Genomic DNA, 20819 nt, shown 5'->3' with positions numbered 1-20819 from the left:
TGTTTCACATGGACACTGTCCGGAGGAGACATGGGCGTAGGTGCCGACTCCCACTAGCTGTGGTTCGCCGCTCCAGGCCAATGGGGGCTGGGAGAAGCGGCGCGGACCGAGGGATGTGCTGGCCGCCCTTCCTGCAGTCCCCATTGGCCTGAAGCGGCGAACCGGGGCCAGTGGGAGCCACAATGGGCCGAACCTGCGGACGCGGCAGGTAAACAAACTGGCCCGGCCCGCCAGGGGCTTTCCCTGAACAAGCGGTGCCCCTAGTTTGAAAACCACTGGTGTAAGGAATACATAATCTGTAATATCCCCGACTGGGGGTAAAAGGTTAACGGGTCACAGTACAGACATTGAGCTATGAGGGTATGTTGTTCAGATAATGGTTATGTTCAGGTGTGGAGTATAATGCGGGGATACGACGATGAGGATGGATTGACCCTCATTTGGTGAAATTTAACGTTCAGTGAGTTTATGGTTCCAGTTCATATGATCCAACGGGAAAAGTTTCTCGATCCCTTTCTTGTAGTCGATGCACGATGTCGCTCCTGCTCACACCTGCTGGTACTGTCAGTGGCCAGTGATTTGTTCGATGTATATGTCCCTGGGCCATCAGACGGTATCTGAGACCATGAGGCGCCGCATCAGCCGTGTGTAGCGGCGACCAATCATAGAATCATAGAATATCAGGGTTGGAAGGGACCTCAGAAGGTCATCTAGTCCAACCCCCTGCTCAAAGCAGGACCAATCCCCAACTAAAACATCCCCGCCAGGGCTTTGTCACGCCTGACTTTAAAAATACCTAAGGAAGGAGATTCCGCCACCTCCCTAGGTAATGCATTCTAGTGCTTCACCACCCTCCTCGTGAAAATGTTTTTCCTAATATCCAAGCTAAACCTCCCCCACTGCAACTTGAGACCATTACTCCTTGTCCTGTCATCAGCTACCACTGAGAACAGTCTAGATCCATCCTCTTTGGAACCCCCTTTCAGGTAGTTGAAAGCAGCTATCAAATCCCCCCTCATTCTTCTCTTCCGCAGACTAAACAATCCCAGTTCCCTCAGCCTCTCCTCGTAAGTCATGTGCTCCAGTCCCCTCATAATTTTTGTTGCCCTCCGCTGGATGTTTTCCAATTTTTCCACATCCTTCTTGTAGTGTGGGGCCCAAAACTGGACACAGTACTCCAGATGAGGCCTCACCAATATCGAATAGAGGGGAACGATCACATCCCTCAGTCTGCTGGCAATGCCCCTACTTATACATCCCAAAATGCCATTGGCCTTGTTGGCAACAAGGGCACCCTGCTGATTCATATCCAGCTTCTCGTCCACTGTAACCCCTAGGTCCCTTTCTGCAGAACTGCTGCTGAGCCATTCGGTCCCTGGTCTGTAACGGTGCATTGGATTCTTCCGTCCTAAGTGCAGGACTCTGCACTTGTCCTTGTTGAACCTCATCAGATTTCTTTTGGCCCAATCCTCTCATTTGTGTAGGGCCCTCTGTATCCTAACCCTACCCTCCAGCGCATCTACCTCTCCTCCCAATTTAGTGTCATCTGCAAACTTGTTGAGGGTGCAATCCACACCATCCTCCAGATCATTTATGAAGATATTGAACAAAACCGGCCCCAGGACCGACCCTCTGGGCACTCCACTTGATACCGGCTGCCAACTAGACATGGAGCCATTGATCACTACCCGTTGAGCCCAACAATCTAGCCAACTTTCTAACCACCTTATAGTCCATTCATCCAGCCCATACTTCTTTAACTTGCTGGCAAGAATACTGTGGGAGACCGTGTCAAAAGCTTTGCTAAAGTCAAGGAACAACACGTCCACCGCTTTTCCCTCATCCACAGAGCCAGTTATCTCGTCATAGAAGGCAGTTAGATTAGTCAGGCATGACTTGCCCTTGGTGAATCCATGCTGACTGTTCCTGATCACTTTCCTCTCCTCTAAATGCTTCAGAATTGATTCCTTGAGGACCTGCTCCATGATTTTTCCAGGGACTGAGGTGAGGCTGACTGGCCTGTAGTTCCCAGGATCCTCCTTCTTCCCTTTTTTAAAGATGGGCACTACATTAGCCTTTTTCCAGTCGTCCGGGACTTCCCCGGATTGCCATGAGTTTTCAAAGATAATGGCCAATGGCTCTGCAATCACATCCGCCAACTCCTTTAGCACTCTTGGATGCAGCGCATCTGGCCCCATGGACTTGTGCTCATCCAGCTTTTCTAAATAGTCCCGAATCACTTCTTTCTCCACAGAGGGCTAGTCACCTTCTCCCCATGCTGTGCTGCCCAGTGCAGTAGTCTGGGAGCTGACCTTGTTTGTGAAGATAGAGGCAAAAAAGCATTGAGTACATTAGCTTTTTCCACATCCTCTGTCACTCGGTTGCCTCCCTCATTCAGTAAGGGGCCCACACTTTCCCTGACCACCTTCTTGTTGCTAACATACTTGAAGAAACCCTTCTTGTTACTCTTAACATCTCTTGCTAGCTGCAACTCCAGGTGTGATTTGGCCTCCTGATTTCACTCCTGCAACCCCGAGCAATATTTTTATACTCTTCCCTGGTCATTTGTCCAATCTTCCACTTCTTGTAAGCTTCTTTTTTGTGTTCAAGATCAGCAAGGATCTCACTGTTAAGCCAAGCTGGTCACCTGACATATTTACTATTCTTTCTACACAGCGGGATGGTTTGTCCCTGTAACCTCAATAAGGATTCTTTAAAATACAGCCAGCTCTCCTGGACTCCTTTCCCCCTCATGTTATTCTCCCAGGGTATCCTGCCCATCAGTTCCCTGAGGGAGTCAAAGTCTGCTTTTTTGAAGTCCTGGGTCTATATTCTGCTGCTCCCTTTTCTTCCTTGTGTCAGGATCCTGAACTCGACTGTCTCATGGTCACTGCCTCCCAGGTTCCCATCCACTTTTGCTTCCCCTACTAATTCTTCCCGGTTTGTGAGCAGCAGGTCAAGAAGAGCTCTGCCCCGAGTTGGTTCCTCCAGCACTTGCACAGGAAATTGTCCCCTACACTTTCCAAAAAGTTCCTGGATTGTCTGTGCACCGCTGTATTGCTCTCCCAGCAGATGTCCGGGTGATTGAAGTCTCCCATGAGACTGCCCACAGGGCCGCAGCACACATGAAGAACAATATGGCCAGACACAGAGATGAACAGAATTTGTTGGGAACCGTCAGCGGGGTTTTAGGAAGGGGAATCAGCCTCACCAAGCGGCTGGAATTGTCTGGGGGGGTCGACAAGCTGGGGACCGAGGGGACCCCGTGGACTCAGATTTTCAGAAACCCTTGGACAAGGTCCCTCCCCAAAGGCTCTTAGGCAAACTAAGCTGCCCGGGGGTTGCCTCCCTGAGCACCCCGGGTCCCAGCAGCCCCCGGCCCGTGTCCCGCCCCCCAGGGCGCAGCGCCCGGGGCAGGTGCGGGGTCCAGGGCTCCCCAGAGTGGCCCAGACTCCTGGGTCGGCTCTTACCAGAGCCCAGCTCCCGCTCCTGGCCGGGGGGCGGGGCCACGGGAAAGGGGAGGAGCAGGGGGCGGGGCCACGGGAAAGGGGAGGAGCAGGGGGCGGGGCGGGGGGGCCATTGCTCCTGGTGTTCGCGGGCTCAGTAGCGTCACTAGCGGGAGGGGCCGAACCCGCCCCCCCCGCGCCAGTCGTCGCTCCGCACCGCGCATGCGCCGCGCCCGCCGCGAGCCGGTGGAGACTCCATCTCCCAGCAGGCCCGGTGCGCCGCAGTTTCCGGGCATGCGCAGCTCGCGCCGGGGGGAGGGGGCCGTTTCCCCGCCCCTCGTCCTGCGTCCGCGGAGGGAGCCGGGCCCGGGGACCGTCAGCGGGTGACTGCGGGGAGGGCCGGGACTCCCCCCTCCGCGGAGCCTGGCCCGCCGTGGAGCCTCCCTTCCCCTCCCCCCCCAGTACCGCGTATGACAGGCCCCGCCCCCATTCCCAGCGCCGCGTTCCGCCCTCGCCCGTTATATCCGTTAACGGCCCCGCGCCCCTCCCCCCCGCCCGTTATATCCGTTAACGGCCCCGCGCCCCCGCCCGTGGCTGGTCCCCGAGGCGCCGGCGGCCGGGGGAGCGGGCGGGGGAGCCGGCGCGGGGCTGGCGGGGGCGGAGGAGCGGCCTCGGGGAAGCGCTGGGCTGGGGCAGGGCCGTGACTCTGCGCCACGGGGTCCCGGGGCCGGAGCCTTCGCCGCCCCGGGCAGCGGCTCCCTGTTGCGAGCCCCCCGGGGAGCCGCCTGCGCGCCCGGCTCCTGCCGGCTCTGCCCGGGGAGCGAACGGGGGCTCAGCCGGGGAAGAGACTGGGCCGGGCCGGGGTTCGCCCTGGGCCTGCCGGGAGGGGAAAGGGGGGGACGGGACGGAGGGAGGGGGGAGAGCGGGACGTGGCGGATTTCGGCGTCTCTCCCCAGGGCAGGGATTGCGGGGGGGGGGGGTGAAATCTCCTCTGCTCCCCCCCCCCCCTCCGCCAAACCTGGCAACAGCCTTCTCCCCTTTTCTCGACCTGTGCGGTGTGGAGAGGAAATCCATGTAAACTCCCTGTGTTCTCCCAAACTATTGACTAGTTCTCTCTCCGCCTCAGATTTTTCCCCATGTTCTCTCCACTGTCAGTTTACAGTCTCCTCAGACTTGGGGTGTTTCCCCACCCATTTTACCTGCCGCAGTTTCTCGTTGTGTAGGTGGGAAACTGTTGCCCTGAGCCCTTGTGGGATAGCTGCTGGAGAACTGGTAGGGTGACGCGGCGTTTACACTTACACTGCGTTGACCTCCGTACAAAGAACTGACCCTGGCTCAACATCGCTTGGGAAGTTGGCATAATGGACCGTTTACATTGGTCAGAGACAAACTGAAGTGCAGAGACACACGCAACTAAGTCAATGCAATGCAGCTTACACTGACCTAGCGTAGACCTGGTCTTCGTAGCGTAGACCAGGCCCGTGAGGGTTTAATCCTGGTGGGAAGACCTACCTCTAATAAAATCACTGTTTTCCAGAATGTCAGTTTCCAGGGACAAAAGTCTGGTGGATGGGACTCTGTGTGTGAAATGGATAAAAGCCCCTTCTGAAATCTCTCCAATTGCTCTTTTTGCCCCGACAGGCTATAGAATAACATCCATGTTTTGCTCCGGATCAGCCCATCCTTCCAGGGGAAAGACAATGGCTGCAGCAGAGTTATCTGAGGTATGGAATTACCACGGAGCTAGTGGTGGGTTGTGGCTGTAGGGAGATGGACAGTAAATGTACAGAAGGATGGGAGCTGCTGGAGGTGGGAGAGGGCAGGAAATACCCAGGGTGGGGAAAGGGAGGGGACAAACTTGGGACTAACCTGCCAGAATGAGTTCGGATTAGGCCCCACACTGAAGGAGCAGAATCCTTGGGTTTGGGTGTGGAACTTTCCCCTGTTTGTGGAACAGGAAATAACCCCCTTGCCGGGGCTGCAAAAACTTCCCTGACTCCCAGTACTGCAGCCCGAACCAACTGACACAGTTCATTATTTACCACTCTCTTAAACTTTGTGTCATCTGCAAACTTCATCAGTGATATTATGTTCTCTTCCAAGTCATTGATAAGCAAGTTAAATAGCAGAGGGCCAATAACTCATCCCCATGGGACCCCAATAGAAACACGCCCGCGTGACCATTTAGAGTTACATTTTGAAATGTATCAGCTGGTTTTGAATCTAGTTAATATATATCACGTTAATTTTGTATTGTTGTTGTAGTTTAAGTATCCTGCTGTACCAGGTCAAATACCTTAGAGAAATCAAAGTATATTACATTAACGCTATTGCTTTATCAGCCAAACTCCTGATCTCCTTTAAAAAAACCAAAAATCCAATTAGTTTGTGAGGATCTGTTTTCCCTAAATTTATGTTGATTGGAATGAATTACCCTCTTTTAATTCTTTATTAATATTTTGCCCTTCCTCCTCCTCCTCCCACCCCCGCCAATATTATCTTGCCCAGGTTCGATGTCAAGCCTATTATCCTGGTCATCCCTTTTACAATTTTTTTAAATATTGGGGCAACTTTAGCTTTCTTCCAGTCTTCTGGAGTTTCCACAGTGTTCCAAGAGCTATTGAAAAGTAGCATTAATGGTCCAGAGAGCTCCTCAGCCTGCTTTCTTAAAACTCTTGAATGGAAGATATCTTCAACTGCTGTTTTTAAAATATCTGATGTTAGTAGCTTCTATTTAGCATCCTCAAGAGTTATGATTTAAGTGAAAAGAATGTTGTTGTCGTCATAAACATACCACAACATCATTTGCTTGTTTTCCCCAAATCCAGGAGAGAAAGTCACTGAACATTTTTACTTCTTCTGTATTATTATTATTGATGATTCTGCTCTTTCTATCTAGTAATGAACCAATAACAACATTGTTAGGATTTTTTGTTGTTATTAATATACTAAATAAACCAGGTTTCAGAGTAACAGCCGTGTTAGTCTGTATTCGCAAAAAGAAAAGGAGTACTTGTGGCACCTTAGAGACTAACCAATTTATTTGAGCATGAGCTTTCGTGAGCTACAGCTCACTTCATCGGATGCATGCCGTGGAAACTGCAGCAGACTTTATATATACACAGAGAATATGAAAAAATACCTCCTCCCACCCCATTGTCCAGCTGGTAATAGCTTATCTAAAGTGATCATCAGGTGGGCCATTTCCAGCACAAATCCAGGTTTTCTCACCTCCACCCCCCCCACAAATGGCCCACCTGATGATCACTTTAGATAAGCTATTACCAGCTGGACAATGGGGTGGGAGGAGGTATTTTTTCATATTCTCTGTGTATATATAAAGTCTGCTGCAGTTTCCACGGCATGCATCCGATGAAGTGAGCTGTAGCTCACGAAAGCTCATGCTCAAATAAATAAACCAACAATCTTCCTTCTTATTTCAGTAATTCTGCTGGCCATAGATTTCTCCATTTCTTTTTTTGCTTTGCCTTATTAACATTCTACAATTCCCAGCTTCTGACATTTTTTCCTGTTGACTTACTCTTTCTTCCAGGTGTTTGTTTATATATAATGTTTAGGGGCGGGGGAGATATTGGGATTTTCGCCAGGAGGTTGTCCCTGACCCTGCTGGGGTCTCCATTTCCTGTATCAGTCTCTGGCTAGTAAGTGTGTGATGAGCATGAAGACCCCTCCCCGCACTGGCCAGTGTGAGGGGCTCTCTTTTTCTCTGCTCAACATGGTGTTTCCTGGCTTCTGTAGGGTGGGAGTGGGACTGTGCTACCATGTCCCTCCCCGAGCTTCCATTTGCCTGTTCCTGCTCTCCCATGAATTCTGGGGTTGTACTAAAATACTAAGTGGGGGGCTCTTGCTCTTTCAGGGGCCGGTGACCTTTAAGGAGGTGGCTGTGTATTTCACCAAGGAAGAGTGGGCTCTGCTGGACCCCGCTCAGAGAGCTCTGTACAGAGATGTCATGCAGGAGAACTATGAGTCTGTGGCCTCGCTGGGTAAGAATTCCTGTCTCTTTGGTTATTGGAAGCTGTGGGTTCTCTAAAGAATCTCTGTAGTGATAACTCTATACCTTTACTACTCATGCATGTGTAGACTGGTTTCTGTGTCCTGCCCCCACACCCCGCTTGTCTTATGTCCCATCCCAGTATCATTTTTAGACATACACAAATTTTAAATGACCAATGGCACAACAAATAATTTAAAAAAATATTTAATTTATCCTTATTGGATGCATTAAAGTCCAGCCCCTACCCTTTGCTTTCTCTCTGAGGGCTATGACCACTGGATGTGGGAATTTTGGTAATATTTCTTTGATTCCAGCACATACCTCAGTTTCCCTCTGTGCTTTATATTACTATAATCAGAGTGTAAAGACCAGGACACATGGGGTGTTTTTGTTACATAGCTGTCATGGAGTTCACACAGAGAGCTCTCTTGGAACTAAAGGCATGGCTACACTACAAGTGCGATGGCTGAAAGTGACCAGCCGAGAACCGTTCCGTACACCTAACTGTGTCTAAAGTGGGGGCTAGGCTGATCTAACTATGTCTACATTCACACTACAGAATTTCGTCAGTGCCGTGTGTGTTGATTAAAGCAGGTTCTTTTTTGCGTGATGGTCCCTATTGAATTCCACTGAGGCTAATCTGCATGCGCCATGCTCCCAGAGCCGGAGCTTTTTACAGTAGTAGTGTCTGTGGGTTCACGTGTGCGCCCTTGCATTGCCTTGTGGTTTTGCCTGCGTCTTCAGTTCCCTTTCACTGCCACATGTTCCAAGTCAGAGCTTCTGCTGTCCCCTCGTCTGTGGTGAGGCATTTTCTTTATTTAGTCAGGATGTAACCTGCACAATTTAAAGCTCCCAGCCGCGACCTGTCCTTGTGGGTATGCGGGGACAAGGGGCCCAACTTTACTCCTCCTTGGGCTCAGAGCCATTATCCCTTCCTAGTATACTCAGGGTGCTACAGGTATGCAGGGCCTTTTCACAGTGAAAGCTTTACACAGTTAGATCCTTAAACATGTGCATGTATTTATTAGCAACAATTCAACAGAATACACACCAAGCATCTAATGCTTACCACTCCCAGCAAAGACAGCTGGACGTCTCCCTGTGGCCAGTCAGGATTTGCTCTCGTCCAGGGCTCTGGCTTCTGCGCAAGATAGTCGTGTAGGGGTAAAAGTCCTGGCACCTTTGGCCTTGAGCTGTATCTCGCAGTTTAGTTACAATGAGCATGTCTTCTGACCCTCATTATATAGTTAAAATGAGGATTTCTCTTATCTCTTCTTTAACCAATTAATTTATTTAAGACACAGCTATGCAAAACACTATCCAATTATTTTCACTATACAGGGGTTCACGTGCCTAAGACCGCCTACGCATTAGCTTTTGTGTTTTTCAAAGTTAGTTAAAACTTCTCAAGGTCTACTTATCTTTATGCTTTGTTAGTGGAATACAATGTCAGGTTAGAATTGCTTAAGCAGCAGTAGACCAGGACTCTTTGCCTATTGAAAGTACACTTTCTAACTATTTACAATTTCTTTAGCAACAGCAAAACTTCTTACTTTTTCTTATCAGACAGAAACTGCAGAAACTCAAGGCTAACATATCCATTCTCTCCCCATTCTCATGAGTTTGTGAGTATCTAATTATCTCCAATTAGTAGGGCTGCAGCTAATACTTTGCAAAAAGAAAAGGAGTACTTGTGGCACCTTAGAGACTAACCAATTTATTTGAGCATGAGCTTTCGTGAGCTACAGCTCACTTCATCAGATGCATACCGTGGAAACTGCAGCAGACTTTATATATACACAGAGAATATGAAACAATACCTCCTCCCACCCCACTGTCCTGCTGGTAATAGCTGTTACTCTGAAACCAGCTAATACTTTGTCTGTCTGTCTGACAAGGCCAAATTCCCCTGACTCTATAGTTTTGCTTCCAACTTATGGTGGCTGAGCCTACAAGCTGGCTGTGGGTTGTGCTAAGTCCATACACAAGATGGCTGTGAGTCATGTCAAGTCCAGTCCCCTCATTAGAGGGACTTTCATAGAATATTAGGGTTGGAAGAGACCTCAGGAGGTTCTCTAATCCAGTCCCCTGCTCAAAGCAGGACCAACACCAGCTAAATTATCCCAGCCAGGGCTTTGCCAAGCCGGGCCTTAAAAACCTCTAAGGATGGAGATTCTACCACCTCCCTAGGGAACCGATTCCAGTGCTTCACCACCCTCCTAGTGAAATAGTGTTTCCTAATATCCAACCTAGATCTCCCCCACTGCAACTTGAGACCATTGCTTCTTGTTCTGTCAACTGCCACCACTGAGAACAGCCGAGCTTCATCCTCTTTGGAACCCCCCCCTTCAGGTAGTTGAAGGCTGCTATCAAATCCCCCCTCACTCTTCTCTTCTGCAGACTAAATAACCCCAGTTCCCTCAGCCTCTCCTCATAAGTCATGAGCCACAGCCCCCTAGTCATTTTTGTTGCCCTCTGCTGGACTCTCTCCAATTTGTCCACATTCCTTCTCTAGTGAGGAGACCAAAACTGGACAGAATACTCCAGGTGTGGTCTCACCAGTGTCGAATAGAGGGGAATAATCACTTCCCTCAATCTCCTGGCAATGCTTCTACTAATACAGTCCAATATGCCGTTGGCCTTCTTGGAAACAAGGGCATACTGCTGTCTCTTATCCAGCTTCTCGTCTACTGTAATCCCCAGGTCCTTTTCTGCAGAACTGCTGCTTAGCCAGTCGGTCCCCAACCTGTAGCGGTGCATAGGATTCTTCTGTCCTAAGTGCAGGACTCTGCACTTGTCCTTGTTGAACCTCATCAGCTTAGTGTCATCTGCAAACTTGCTGAGGGTGCAATCCATCCCATCATCCAGATCATTGATAAATATGTTGAACAAAAAGGGCCGCAGGACTTTACCCCGGGGCACTCTGCTTGATACTGGCTGACAACTAGACATTGAGCCGTTGGTCACTACCCGTTGAGCCCGACAATCTAGCCAACTTTCTATCCTCCTTAGAGTCCATTCATTCAATCCATACTTCTTTAACTTGCTGGCAAGAATACTGTGGGAGACCATATCAAAAGCTTTGCTTAAGTCAAGATACATCACGTCCACTGCTTTTCCCATATCCACAGAGCCAGTTATCTCATCATAGAACGCAATTTGGTTAGTCAGGCATGACTTGCCCTTGGTGAATCCATGCTGACTGTTCCAGATCACTTTCCTCTCCTCTAAGTGCTTCAGAATTGATTCCTTGAGGACCTGCTCCATGATTTTTTCCAGGGACTGAGGTGAGGCTGACCAGTCCGTAGTTTCCTGGATTCTCCTTCTTCCCTTTTTTAAAGATGGGCACTATGTTTGCCTTTCTCCAGTTGTCCAGGACCTCCCCTGATCGCCATGAGTTTTCAGAGATAATGGCCAATGGCTCTGCAATCACATCTGCCAGCTCCTTTAGCACCGTTGGATGCAGTGCATCCGGCCCCATGGACTTGTGCTCGTCCAGCTTTTCTAAATAGTCCCGAACCACTTCTTTCTCCACAGAGGGCTGGTCACCTCCTCCCCATACTGTGCTGCCCCGTGGAGTAGTCTGGGAGCTGACCTTGTTTGTGAAGACAGCAGTGCAAAAAAAACATTGAGTACATTAGCTTTTTCCACATCCTCTGTCACACCTGCAGAAGCACAAGAATTACACAGAAGCATGATTGTTAGTTCACACAGAGCATCAAATCATTACAGTAAAATACACCTCTTGTAACATAGCAAGCACGCAGAAACACAGTCTTGTACATTTCTATCCCCTCACCCACTTCCACACTACACAAAGCAAAGGAAAGTTGGCTGTCATAACCGTGCAGCATTAACTCAAAAAAATCACTGACCAGGGGTCTCCTCTCCTGCTTCTTGCTCACTGGAGTGGGAGTCCTGGGACTGGCTAGAGACCTCAGGAATGGAGCAGAGTTCCTGACTCGCCACCCAACATGGCGACCTAGCCGTGGGCTAAACATCATCTGCTAACTCCACTTCCTTATCCATGACTTTGTCGTCAGAGTTAGGTCCACTTGCCGCTGCGTCCAGCCATGCCAAAGTATCCATGGGGCTGTTGGTGGTGGAGGTGGGGTTGCAGCCAAGGATAGCGTCCAGCTCCTTATACAACCAGCCGGTCTATGGTGCAGCACCAGAGCAAAAGTTTGCCTCCCTTGCCTTCTGGTACACCTTCCTCTGCTCCTTTATCTTCACTCTGCACGGCACTGTGTCCCAATCGTTAGCTATTTTCACACGCTAAGAGAAGTGTGCCCATAGCTATCCAAGTTCCTATGGCTGGAGCGCAGCGGTATTGGACAGCCTCCTCTCCCCATACACTGAGCACATCCAACAGCTCCATGCTGGTCCAAGCGGGAGAGTGTTTGCTATGTGGAGCCGCCATGGTCAGCTGGGAAGATGCAATGTGAGCTCTCCAGGCCGAGCAAAGAAGTGGAATTTCAAAAATGCCCTGGCCTTTAAATGGGGAGGGGTGTATGGTGGTTTGCCTGGCTTCATGGCAGAGGAGTTGGAACTGCTGACCAGAGCAGTCAGAATGGGCATTGTGGGATATCTCCTGGAGACCATTTACAGCAACAAAACCAAGCGCAGTGTCTCCAATGACACTTTCTCGCTAAAACTTTGCCTCAAAGAGTCCTATGTCTCGTCGTGGTGGTTTTATTTTGTAGTCAAAACAGGACACTTTTGTTGCCAAAAGTCGCATTGCAGTGCTTACACCTGCGCTGTTTTATTGACAAAAGCTGTCTTTTGCTGACAAAACTGTGTAGTGTAGACAAGGCCTAATAGACCCTACCACTGTTTTGAAAGGCTGCCTAGTGTCAATGCAAATACTTGCTGAGGTGCATTGTTCCCCTTTTCAGGGATCAGTCTCTAAACAGGAGTCAGACTTGCTGGACTAAGCTCACAGATGAAACCGGAGTAGTGCTGGAGCCAGAGGCTCAGTCTCTGAGGTGTGGAGGCCACGTGGCCTAACCTTGTGGAACAGTGAGACACTCTGGGGTCTAGCGCACTGAAAGGGTAGCTGCTAAGGACTGTTTAAAAGCTGGGCCACGGTACCAATCTGTGGCTCCCTGCCATCGGGCCAGCAATTGAATCTTATGAAGAAACCTTGTAAGACAAGACTCTACACGTAAAATTAGCCTTACCAGAGGACCCTCGTGAGAGTCCCCATATGACAGAGTATATCCCTGTATTCCCACCCCACACACCCTTGTAATAATCTTTGTACAAAGTATGCTTTGTAAGGGATCATTTGAAAAGTCTCTTAATTTGCTGGTCAGTATTATCCTGATTAAAATGTGTGTGGCAACATTGTATGTGAAGTTTATTAGGTTGTTCCAACCCCACGCCAAACAGAAGTTGGCAAACAGGTCACTCCTAAATAAAGGAATGTGTGTTTTCCTTAATTTGCATTGAAGCAGTATACAGAGTCATCAAGCAGGAGGGGAAAACAAAGGAAGTTCAAAGAGGTGGGGGAAAAAACCAGGGAATATCCTTCCACATGGACGCTGTCTCCTGGTTCTCAGCTACAAATGTTTTTCAAGAGGAGGACCAAAACTATAAAAAGAAACGACAAGAACCCCAACGCACCTTCCCTTCTCCCTGCCCACCTCCCTGCAACTTAGAAGATAAAAAGAAAAAGCTGTTGCTGGGTTAGGGGTTCTGACCTGAGAGTTTTGTTAAAACGTGGTGAGAAAGTTTGCAACTAAGATAGCTTTTAAAGTAAATGCTAGTAAACTTATAATGTTTCAGAGTAGCAGCCGTGTTAGTCTGTATCCGCAAAAAGAAAAGGAGGACTTGTGTCACCTTAGAGACTAACAAATTTATTTGAGCATAAGCTTTCGTGAGCTACAGCTCATTTCACCGGATGAGCTGTAGCTCACGAAAGCTTATGCTCAAATAAATTTGTTAGTCTCTAAGGTGCCACAAATCCTCCTTTTCTTTTTGCTTATAATATATATTTTTCTTGTAACCTGACTTTATGCCTTATTGTTTATACTCATTTAAAATCTCTTTATAGTGAGTAAACTTGTTTATACTATTTTATCTAATCTAGTGTATTTAAAGTGGAGTGTCTGTGTTTCTATTTAAAATAATAAGATGGCATATTATTCCCTTAAGGGAATAATGGATTTAATATATTTGTGCTGTCCAGGAGAGGTCTGGGCAGTACAGGACATACTTTTTCCAGGGGAAGATCTGAGATGGGGACTGTTTGAGTCACCCTGCAACATAACCAAAGCTGGTGAGAGCCAACATGTGTGCGTGCTGCACCCAGCCAGCCACATGTAGCTGGGAGTGACTTACCTGCTGGAGGCTGTTTTCTGAGCAGTCCAGGCTGGAGACTACAGCAGCAAGGCGTTGTAAAGGGCCCCCCAGGTTACAGGGCAGGGGTGACACAGCCCCCACTAGTCTGAATTGTAGCCCAGTATGTCATACCCCTATAGATTCTAAAGTCTTTCAAACCTTTGTCTCAGGTTTACCTCTTGGTTATCAGGTTAAGTCAGTGTGTAGCCCAAGGAGACACCCACCCACCCAACCCCAACAGCTCCTACTCAGTCTTTTATGCCCCCAAATCTGTCTTTGTTCCTTACTCTGTTGAAACAAGTACAATTAGTCACTGCCCTTTTCTGCAGGGGGAAGAGCCTCAAAAGCTGGATAGCTACATACCCAGCCTTCGGATTGGGCATTAATCACCCCTCCCCCCCCCCCCAGTGAGCTGGGAACACATAAATACATAGGCCACATACATTGATACAAAGATCTGTGATATTCAGCGGGCTGCTATCCTCCAACCCATCTCAGTATAACAGTCTCTGAAGTTTTCATGGTTTCAAGGGCTGGCTCGCACCCACAGATAATGTTGATAACATTAAATACACCTGTCTCACAACATACCCATGTTCATCGTATCTGTCACTGTGCCCATCACATTGTTCACTCTGCTCGTGTGTTCTGTCCCTTCCCCCACCACGTGTCTGTCTTGTTAAATTGTACAGTTAGATTGTATATTTTTCAGAACAGAGACTGTCTATTACTGTGTTTCTACAGTGCCTTGTACAATGGGGCCCTGTTCTTTGTTGGCTCTTGGGTACTACCATCATAAACATTGCTGAAAGAGATTTTTAATGACCCATGGCTGGGCAGATCGTTACCAGTACCAGTGAGAATTTGGATAGAATTTTCTCAATGCACAGCAATTTATTTGAGAGAGAATTACACAAGCAGTAAAAGGTTATACAGTGCGTTGTCTTGATAAGCCTCAATTCCCACAGCATAAACTGTATGTAACTATGTTGGCCCTGCACAGTATTCCGGTTGGTAAACAAAGCAGGTATAGCTAACAGTCCTGGTTGGAGACTTCTTTTCTTCTCTTCTCAGGCACTTGGTCTGTCGAATGTACCCCGAAGCAGGGTGTTGGCTACTCTGAGGCCCTCTGATCCAAAAGTCCTTCGTAGCAAGGTTTTGGCTATCTTGATCATTCTACAGCATCTCAGGCCTCTTCAGATATTAATTGGGAACTGCTACTATACCTATGATATTCTTAGTACTTACACCACTCGCTCTCAAAGGAGTCATATGCCCCCAAAGTATGCCCTGTTGGCATTTCATTACTTATTTTCCTAATTAATATTTTTGGAACTGGGCAAAGAGGGGCAGAGACCAAAGATCAGTTGGCATATGCTTTCTTATCAATCATTCCCTTGAGCTGTTAGGGTGGTGCAATCCCAAAGGGTCATCTTGATCTAGGTCAGTTAGTACCATGCTCACCGTCCAGGTGTTTTCTGCGCATTTACTTAGTGAGCTGGCCATCAACTGACCATGACCAAGGTTCCAGCTAACTAACACACACACACACACCCTGGGTGTAACCATTCATAATCCATAGTTGTGTCAGCATTCAAGTGCAATTTCAGCATACCATCTGTTGATAAGAGAACCCTGCTCCCAGAATCCTTTAGCAAATTCTGACGTCTCCAGCCTTACTACATTCATATCAATCACAGTCGTTCATAATAATTCAGCACCATCCCAACAAACATGATTGATAATACTCACTATCCTGCTGCTTTGAGCAAAGGAAGCTGGCCTGGGAATGTTACCCCTTAAAATGAGCCGGGGAATCTTTGTGACAAGATGTGACTGAAAGCACCCCTGTAATCATACCCTCAACACCACTGTAATAGCCTTTGTACAGAATATGCCTTGTGAGGTATCACTTGAAAACCAATAACTTACTGGTCAATAATTCAGTGAAATGTATGTAACAACATTGTATGCAAAGTTATGAACTCCCTCTGTACGATGATGATAGTAGCTGTTCAACCCACACAGCCATGACTAGGCAAAAGTTGTTAACCCAGTCTAACCTAAACAAGGGAATGTGTGTTTACCTCAATTTGCATATAAATAATAGAGTCCTTGAGACAGCAAGAGGGGGAAATGGCAGGAGCCAAGGCAAATTTTCATTTCAGCATACGCAGGAGAGAAGAATGAGCCTGGCTCCGCCTTTACTGCTAGACTCTGTCACCTTCTTTGCTGTTTGAATAAACTTTGCTTTGAAGGGCAATCCTGAGTAGAATCCACTTCAAAGGGTGACTGCACTATAAAAGTGAGGGGCAAAACCACCCCAAGGCACTTCTTAGATGAAAGAAAGAGAGAGAGAGGAAGAAGACAAAGGAACCAGCCCTTTGACTCTGGTGGAGATCCTGACCTGACAATTTGGTCAACCCTGGGAACATGTACTAAGGATTTTACCTTGAACGAAGTTGTGCTTGTTAAGTTTTAGAAAGCATTTTATTTTTATTTATCTTGTAGCCATTCTGACTTTTAATACTTGTACTCACTTAAAATCTCTCTCTTTGTAGTTAAATAAACTTTTTTTTTAATCAAAACTAATCCAGTGCTGTGTTTAAACTGAACTGTTAACTCCAGTTAAAGTAGCAAATTCTTGAATATTGGTCCCTTGAGGGGCAACGGACCTCTCAGATGTGAACTGTCCAGGAGAGGGCTGGCCAGTGCAGAACACACGTTTTGAGGAACATTTGGGACTGGGAGTGTGTTGGGGCCACCCTGCACATAGTAACCGAGGTTGGTGGAAGCCAGAGTGGGACTGGAATGTTGCTGACAAGGTGCTGGGCCAGGGCTGTAGCCTTACACAAACACTCAAGGTGTGACTTTCATGCTGGTAGGCTGTTTGTCAGCGGCCCAGGTTGGGAACTACAACAGCAAAGCATTGTGAGGCACCCAGGTTTACAGGGAAGGTGGTGAGGCAATGTTTCAGTGGTCTGGATTGCAGAATGTAACACAAGTACTCCACAAATTCAGTTGATCTTGCTTGTTTTCTGTCACTTGTGCAGGATTTCCAGTTTCCAAACCTAATGTGATTTCCTGCCTAGAACAAGGGGAGGAGCCATGGGTCCCAGACCTCCAGGACTCTGAGGAAAAAGAGATGCTGAGAGATGCCTGCACAGGTGAGGAATCAGTTAAACCAACTCAAAATCTGTCCCTGAATTAAGGAAATATTTGGGATTCCTGCAAAGCCCTTGTGAGCTTTCTCAGTTCAGGATTGTTTTCAGGAGATGTGGCATCCTCATGGCAGACTTCACTTACGGCTTCCTACCTGTCCTGACTCTCATGCCTGACAGTAGGTCCCTCCCCAGTCTACGTTCTCCCTGTGTGTTTGGTTGAGATTTAGACCCAGAATTGATCCCCTCTTCTCTCCTTTGGAGAAAGGTTTGAGGGAGATTCAGCTCTTTCTTTGTTTGAGGTCACCGTCACTTACTTTTGTTTGTCCCCCCGTTTCTTCCTTTCCTCTCTCTGAGGTTCCCTTTTTCTCTGGCAAAGCAAGTGACCTATGTCTGGTTTCTCTCTCTATCCTAGCAGGTGATGGGATGGTGAATGTGGAGGAGAATCCTCAACAAGACGATGCTGAGCAAGCAGAAGCACATGAGACGTTATCGGAAAGATCCAAAGGGAATGTTTCCTCGAATTGTGCGCAGGCAAATGCCTGTGAGAGTCAGCACAGACCAGAAGAAAAGTTCAGTAGAGGCTCAGACCTTATTAGACATGAGAGAATCAACACCGGAGGAACACCGTACATCTGCCTGGAGTGTGGGAAAACCTTCAAACATAACTCACTCCTTATCAGACATCGGAGAATCCACACTGGAGAGAGACCATACACGTGCCCCGAGTGTGGGAAAAGCTTCAGTCGCAGCTCAAACCTTGTCACACATCAGAGAATCCACACAGGGGAGAAACCGTACACTTGCCATGAGTGTGGGAAAAGCTTCAGTTGGAGCTCAGAGCTTAGGATACATAGGAGAATCCACACAGGAGAAAGGCCCTACATTTGCTGTGAGTGTGGGAAAAGCTTCATTCGGAGCTATTTGCTTAAAAAGCACCAGAGAATCCACACGGGAGCGAGACCCTACAGATGTACTGAGTGTGGGAAAGACTTCATTTATAGCTCACAGCTTGTCACACATCAGAGAATCCACACAGGAGAGAGACCCTACTCATGCCCTGAGTGTGGAAAAGGCTTCACTTCTAGCTCACACCTTGTCACACATCGGAGAATCCACACAGGAGAGAGACCCTACTCATGCCCTGAGTGCGGGAAAGGCTTCACTTCTAGCTCACAGCTTGTCTCACATCGGAGAATCCACACAGGGAAGAAACCCTATACTTGCCAGGAGTGTGGGAAAAGCTTCAGGTGGAGCTCACATCTTATCATACATAGGAAAATCCACACAGGAGAAAGACCCTACACTTGCTGTGAGTGTGGGAAAAGCTTCATTCAGAGCTCATTGCTTAATAAGCACCAGAGAATCCACACTGGAGAGGGACCCTACAGATGCCCTGAGTGCGGGAAAGACTTCATTTATAGCTCACAGCTTGTCACACATCGGAGAATCCACACTGGAGAGAGACCGTACACATGTCCTGAGTGTGGGAAAAGCTTCACTCGGAGCTTCAGCCTTAACATTCATCATAGAATTCACACGGGTGAGAAACCCTACGCTTGCCATGAGTGTGGGAAAAGCTTCGTTCAGCGCTCAGAGCTTAATAAGCACCAGAGAGTCCACACTGGAGAGAGACCCTACAGATGCCCTGAGTGCGGGAAAGACTTCATTTATAGCTCACAGCTTGTCACACATCGGAGAATCCACACTGGAGAGAGACCCTATTCATGCCCTGTGTGTGGGAAAAGCTTCAGTGATAGTTCACAAATGATCACACATCAGAGAAGCCATGTAGGGGAGGCACCCTACACATGTCCTGAGTGTGGGAAAGGCTTCAGTTGGCACTCAAACCTTATCACACATCAGAGAATCCACACGGGAGAGAAACCCTACACTTGCCATGAGTGTGGGAAAAGCTTCAATCAGAGCTCAAACCTTACCACGCATCGCAGAATCCACGCAGGGAAGACACCCTATAGCTGCCCTGAGTGTGGGGAAAGCTTCAGTCGGAGGTCAGAGCTTGTCTCACATCGAAAAATCCACACAGGAGAGAAACCCTAATCTTGCCCTGTGTGTGGGAATGGCTTTAGTCGTAGTTCAGATTATCACACATCAGAGAATCAACACAGGAGAATAACACTACTTGTATGCAGTAGGGCTGCCCAAAGATTTTTTGTTTCTGTTTTGTTGTGGGAGTTTTTGTTTTGTGTTGGTTTTGTAATGCATTGGCTAATTCCCACATAGTGGTCTTTTAAGATTGATTGCACCATTTCCTTTACTGTAGTCTCTCAGCGCCTTTCAGGTGAGTTGCCACCTTCTACCTTTTGAAGTTCACCTTACTTTGGGGTGAATCCTGTGATCCTTTCTTTCAACTCTTTAGCCTTATGAGTTATGGGAGTGTGTGTCCCTCCTGGCAGAAATGTCCATCAGTCCGAGTTGGGAGAGAGAGGGTTGACCTCATCTAGCTACAGTGAGATAAAAACTATCTGTGCCTTGTGTCCACTAGAACTGTACATTGAGTAGGCCATGTCTACACTACCACTTATATTGGCAAAACTTACGTCGCTCAGGGATTTGAAAAAAACACACACCCCGCATAACAAGTTTTGCCAGCATAATTGGCAGCATGCAAAGCGCTATGTCAGCGGAAGAGCTTCTCCTGCTGACATAGCAACCGCCGCTCGTTGGGGGTGGTTTAATTATGTCGACAGGAGAGCTCTCTCCCACCAGCATAGAGCGACTTCAGAAGAGATCTTACACCAGCACGGCTGCATCAGTACAGCTGTGCTGCTGTAAGGATTCTAATGTAGACATGGCCTAAGTTGCTCAATCACAACTATCTTTTCAAGGCAGACATAACCCAGGTGCAGTGGTTGTAGTTAGCTTTTCCATTGTGCTGACTTGATCTCTATCATTCTTCCTAGTCTGGAGAAACCCTGAGCATCACATTGCAAAGTGAATGTTAGTCATCAGATTTCCTAGTTGGGACGAGACTCATTCCCAGTTGTTCTGACATTGCTCATGGTTGTGCTGAATAGCAGGTAGTTTTTCTACCACTTTTCTGATTTAGAATATCGTGAGATGCAATAAAAAGGCACTAGGAAAGGTAGAAAAAAAGGATCATTTCAGCGTCTGGGATATCCAAAGGAGATGGTGTGAGTCAGAGTAATTCCTTTCAAATCACCATCATGAATCTCCTGCCACTCCGACAGCATTGGCTTCTGAGTGAACCACAGTAGTGTCTCCTCCCCATGTTCTATCCCTCCAGCTCCCAAAATGTCACATGAAGCAGTGTTCTCAGCTCTCTGTGCTTAGGTACCATGCTTTGATCCTAAATCAGACTCATTAAGGCTGGAAATGAGTGTCACAGGCCTAGAGGGGGAATTTGAATGGATCCCAGACAGATTAACCTTTCTGTGCTTTAATCCCTATTTCTGTCTATTGGCAAAATTGGTTTTTGGATTTTTCCAGCTGAACTGGGATTGTTTCCAGATGGGAAGATTAGCTGATTTTCCCCATTATGATGATAAAATGTTTGTAACTAACATGACTGAATAGTAATGAGGTGGTGCTGACTGAAGAAGGTTTGAATGGATCAGAGGACAGCATAATAGGAAAATCTGTTCTAATTGGCATCATGAGATGTGAAATGCTCTGGAATTTCATTTTATATGATATTAAAACTGTCTTATTTACTTGTGTGTTGTGGGTTTTTCTCTCTTTCCTGAGGACATTTGATAACTGAATATTAGTTTTTTTATGATAGGATGAAGTTCAGTTTTTTGGTGGAGTTTGAGACAAATGACCATTTACTAAAACAATAATTTCTTTTTGTGCGTGTCTTTTTTCGACTCC

At 47.7% G+C, this 20819-nt stretch overlaps 1 protein-coding gene across 1 annotated transcript; it reads left to right on the top strand.

Annotated features, from left to right (window-relative positions):
* Nucleotides 1–4385: 4385 nt before the first annotated feature.
* On the top strand, nucleotides 4386–20665 carry LOC144258259 (uncharacterized). Its single transcript, XM_077806689.1, has 4 exons — nucleotides 4386–5170; nucleotides 7324–7450; nucleotides 16857–16970; nucleotides 17380–20665. Exons 1-4 carry the CDS (start codon nucleotides 4985–4987, stop codon nucleotides 19023–19025), a joined length of 2073 nt encoding a protein of 690 aa, XP_077662815.1. The 5' UTR covers nucleotides 4386–4984; the 3' UTR covers nucleotides 19026–20665.
* The last annotated feature ends 154 nt before the right edge of the window (nucleotides 20666–20819 follow it).

The sequence above is a fragment of the Eretmochelys imbricata genome, chromosome 28, assembly GCF_965152235.1.
Source record: "Eretmochelys imbricata isolate rEreImb1 chromosome 28, rEreImb1.hap1, whole genome shotgun sequence".
In the NCBI taxonomy this organism is placed as follows: Eukaryota; Metazoa; Chordata; order Testudines; family Cheloniidae; genus Eretmochelys; species Eretmochelys imbricata.
Note: the sequence above shows the minus strand (reverse complement) of the source record. Positions and strands in the feature narration are given on the sequence as shown.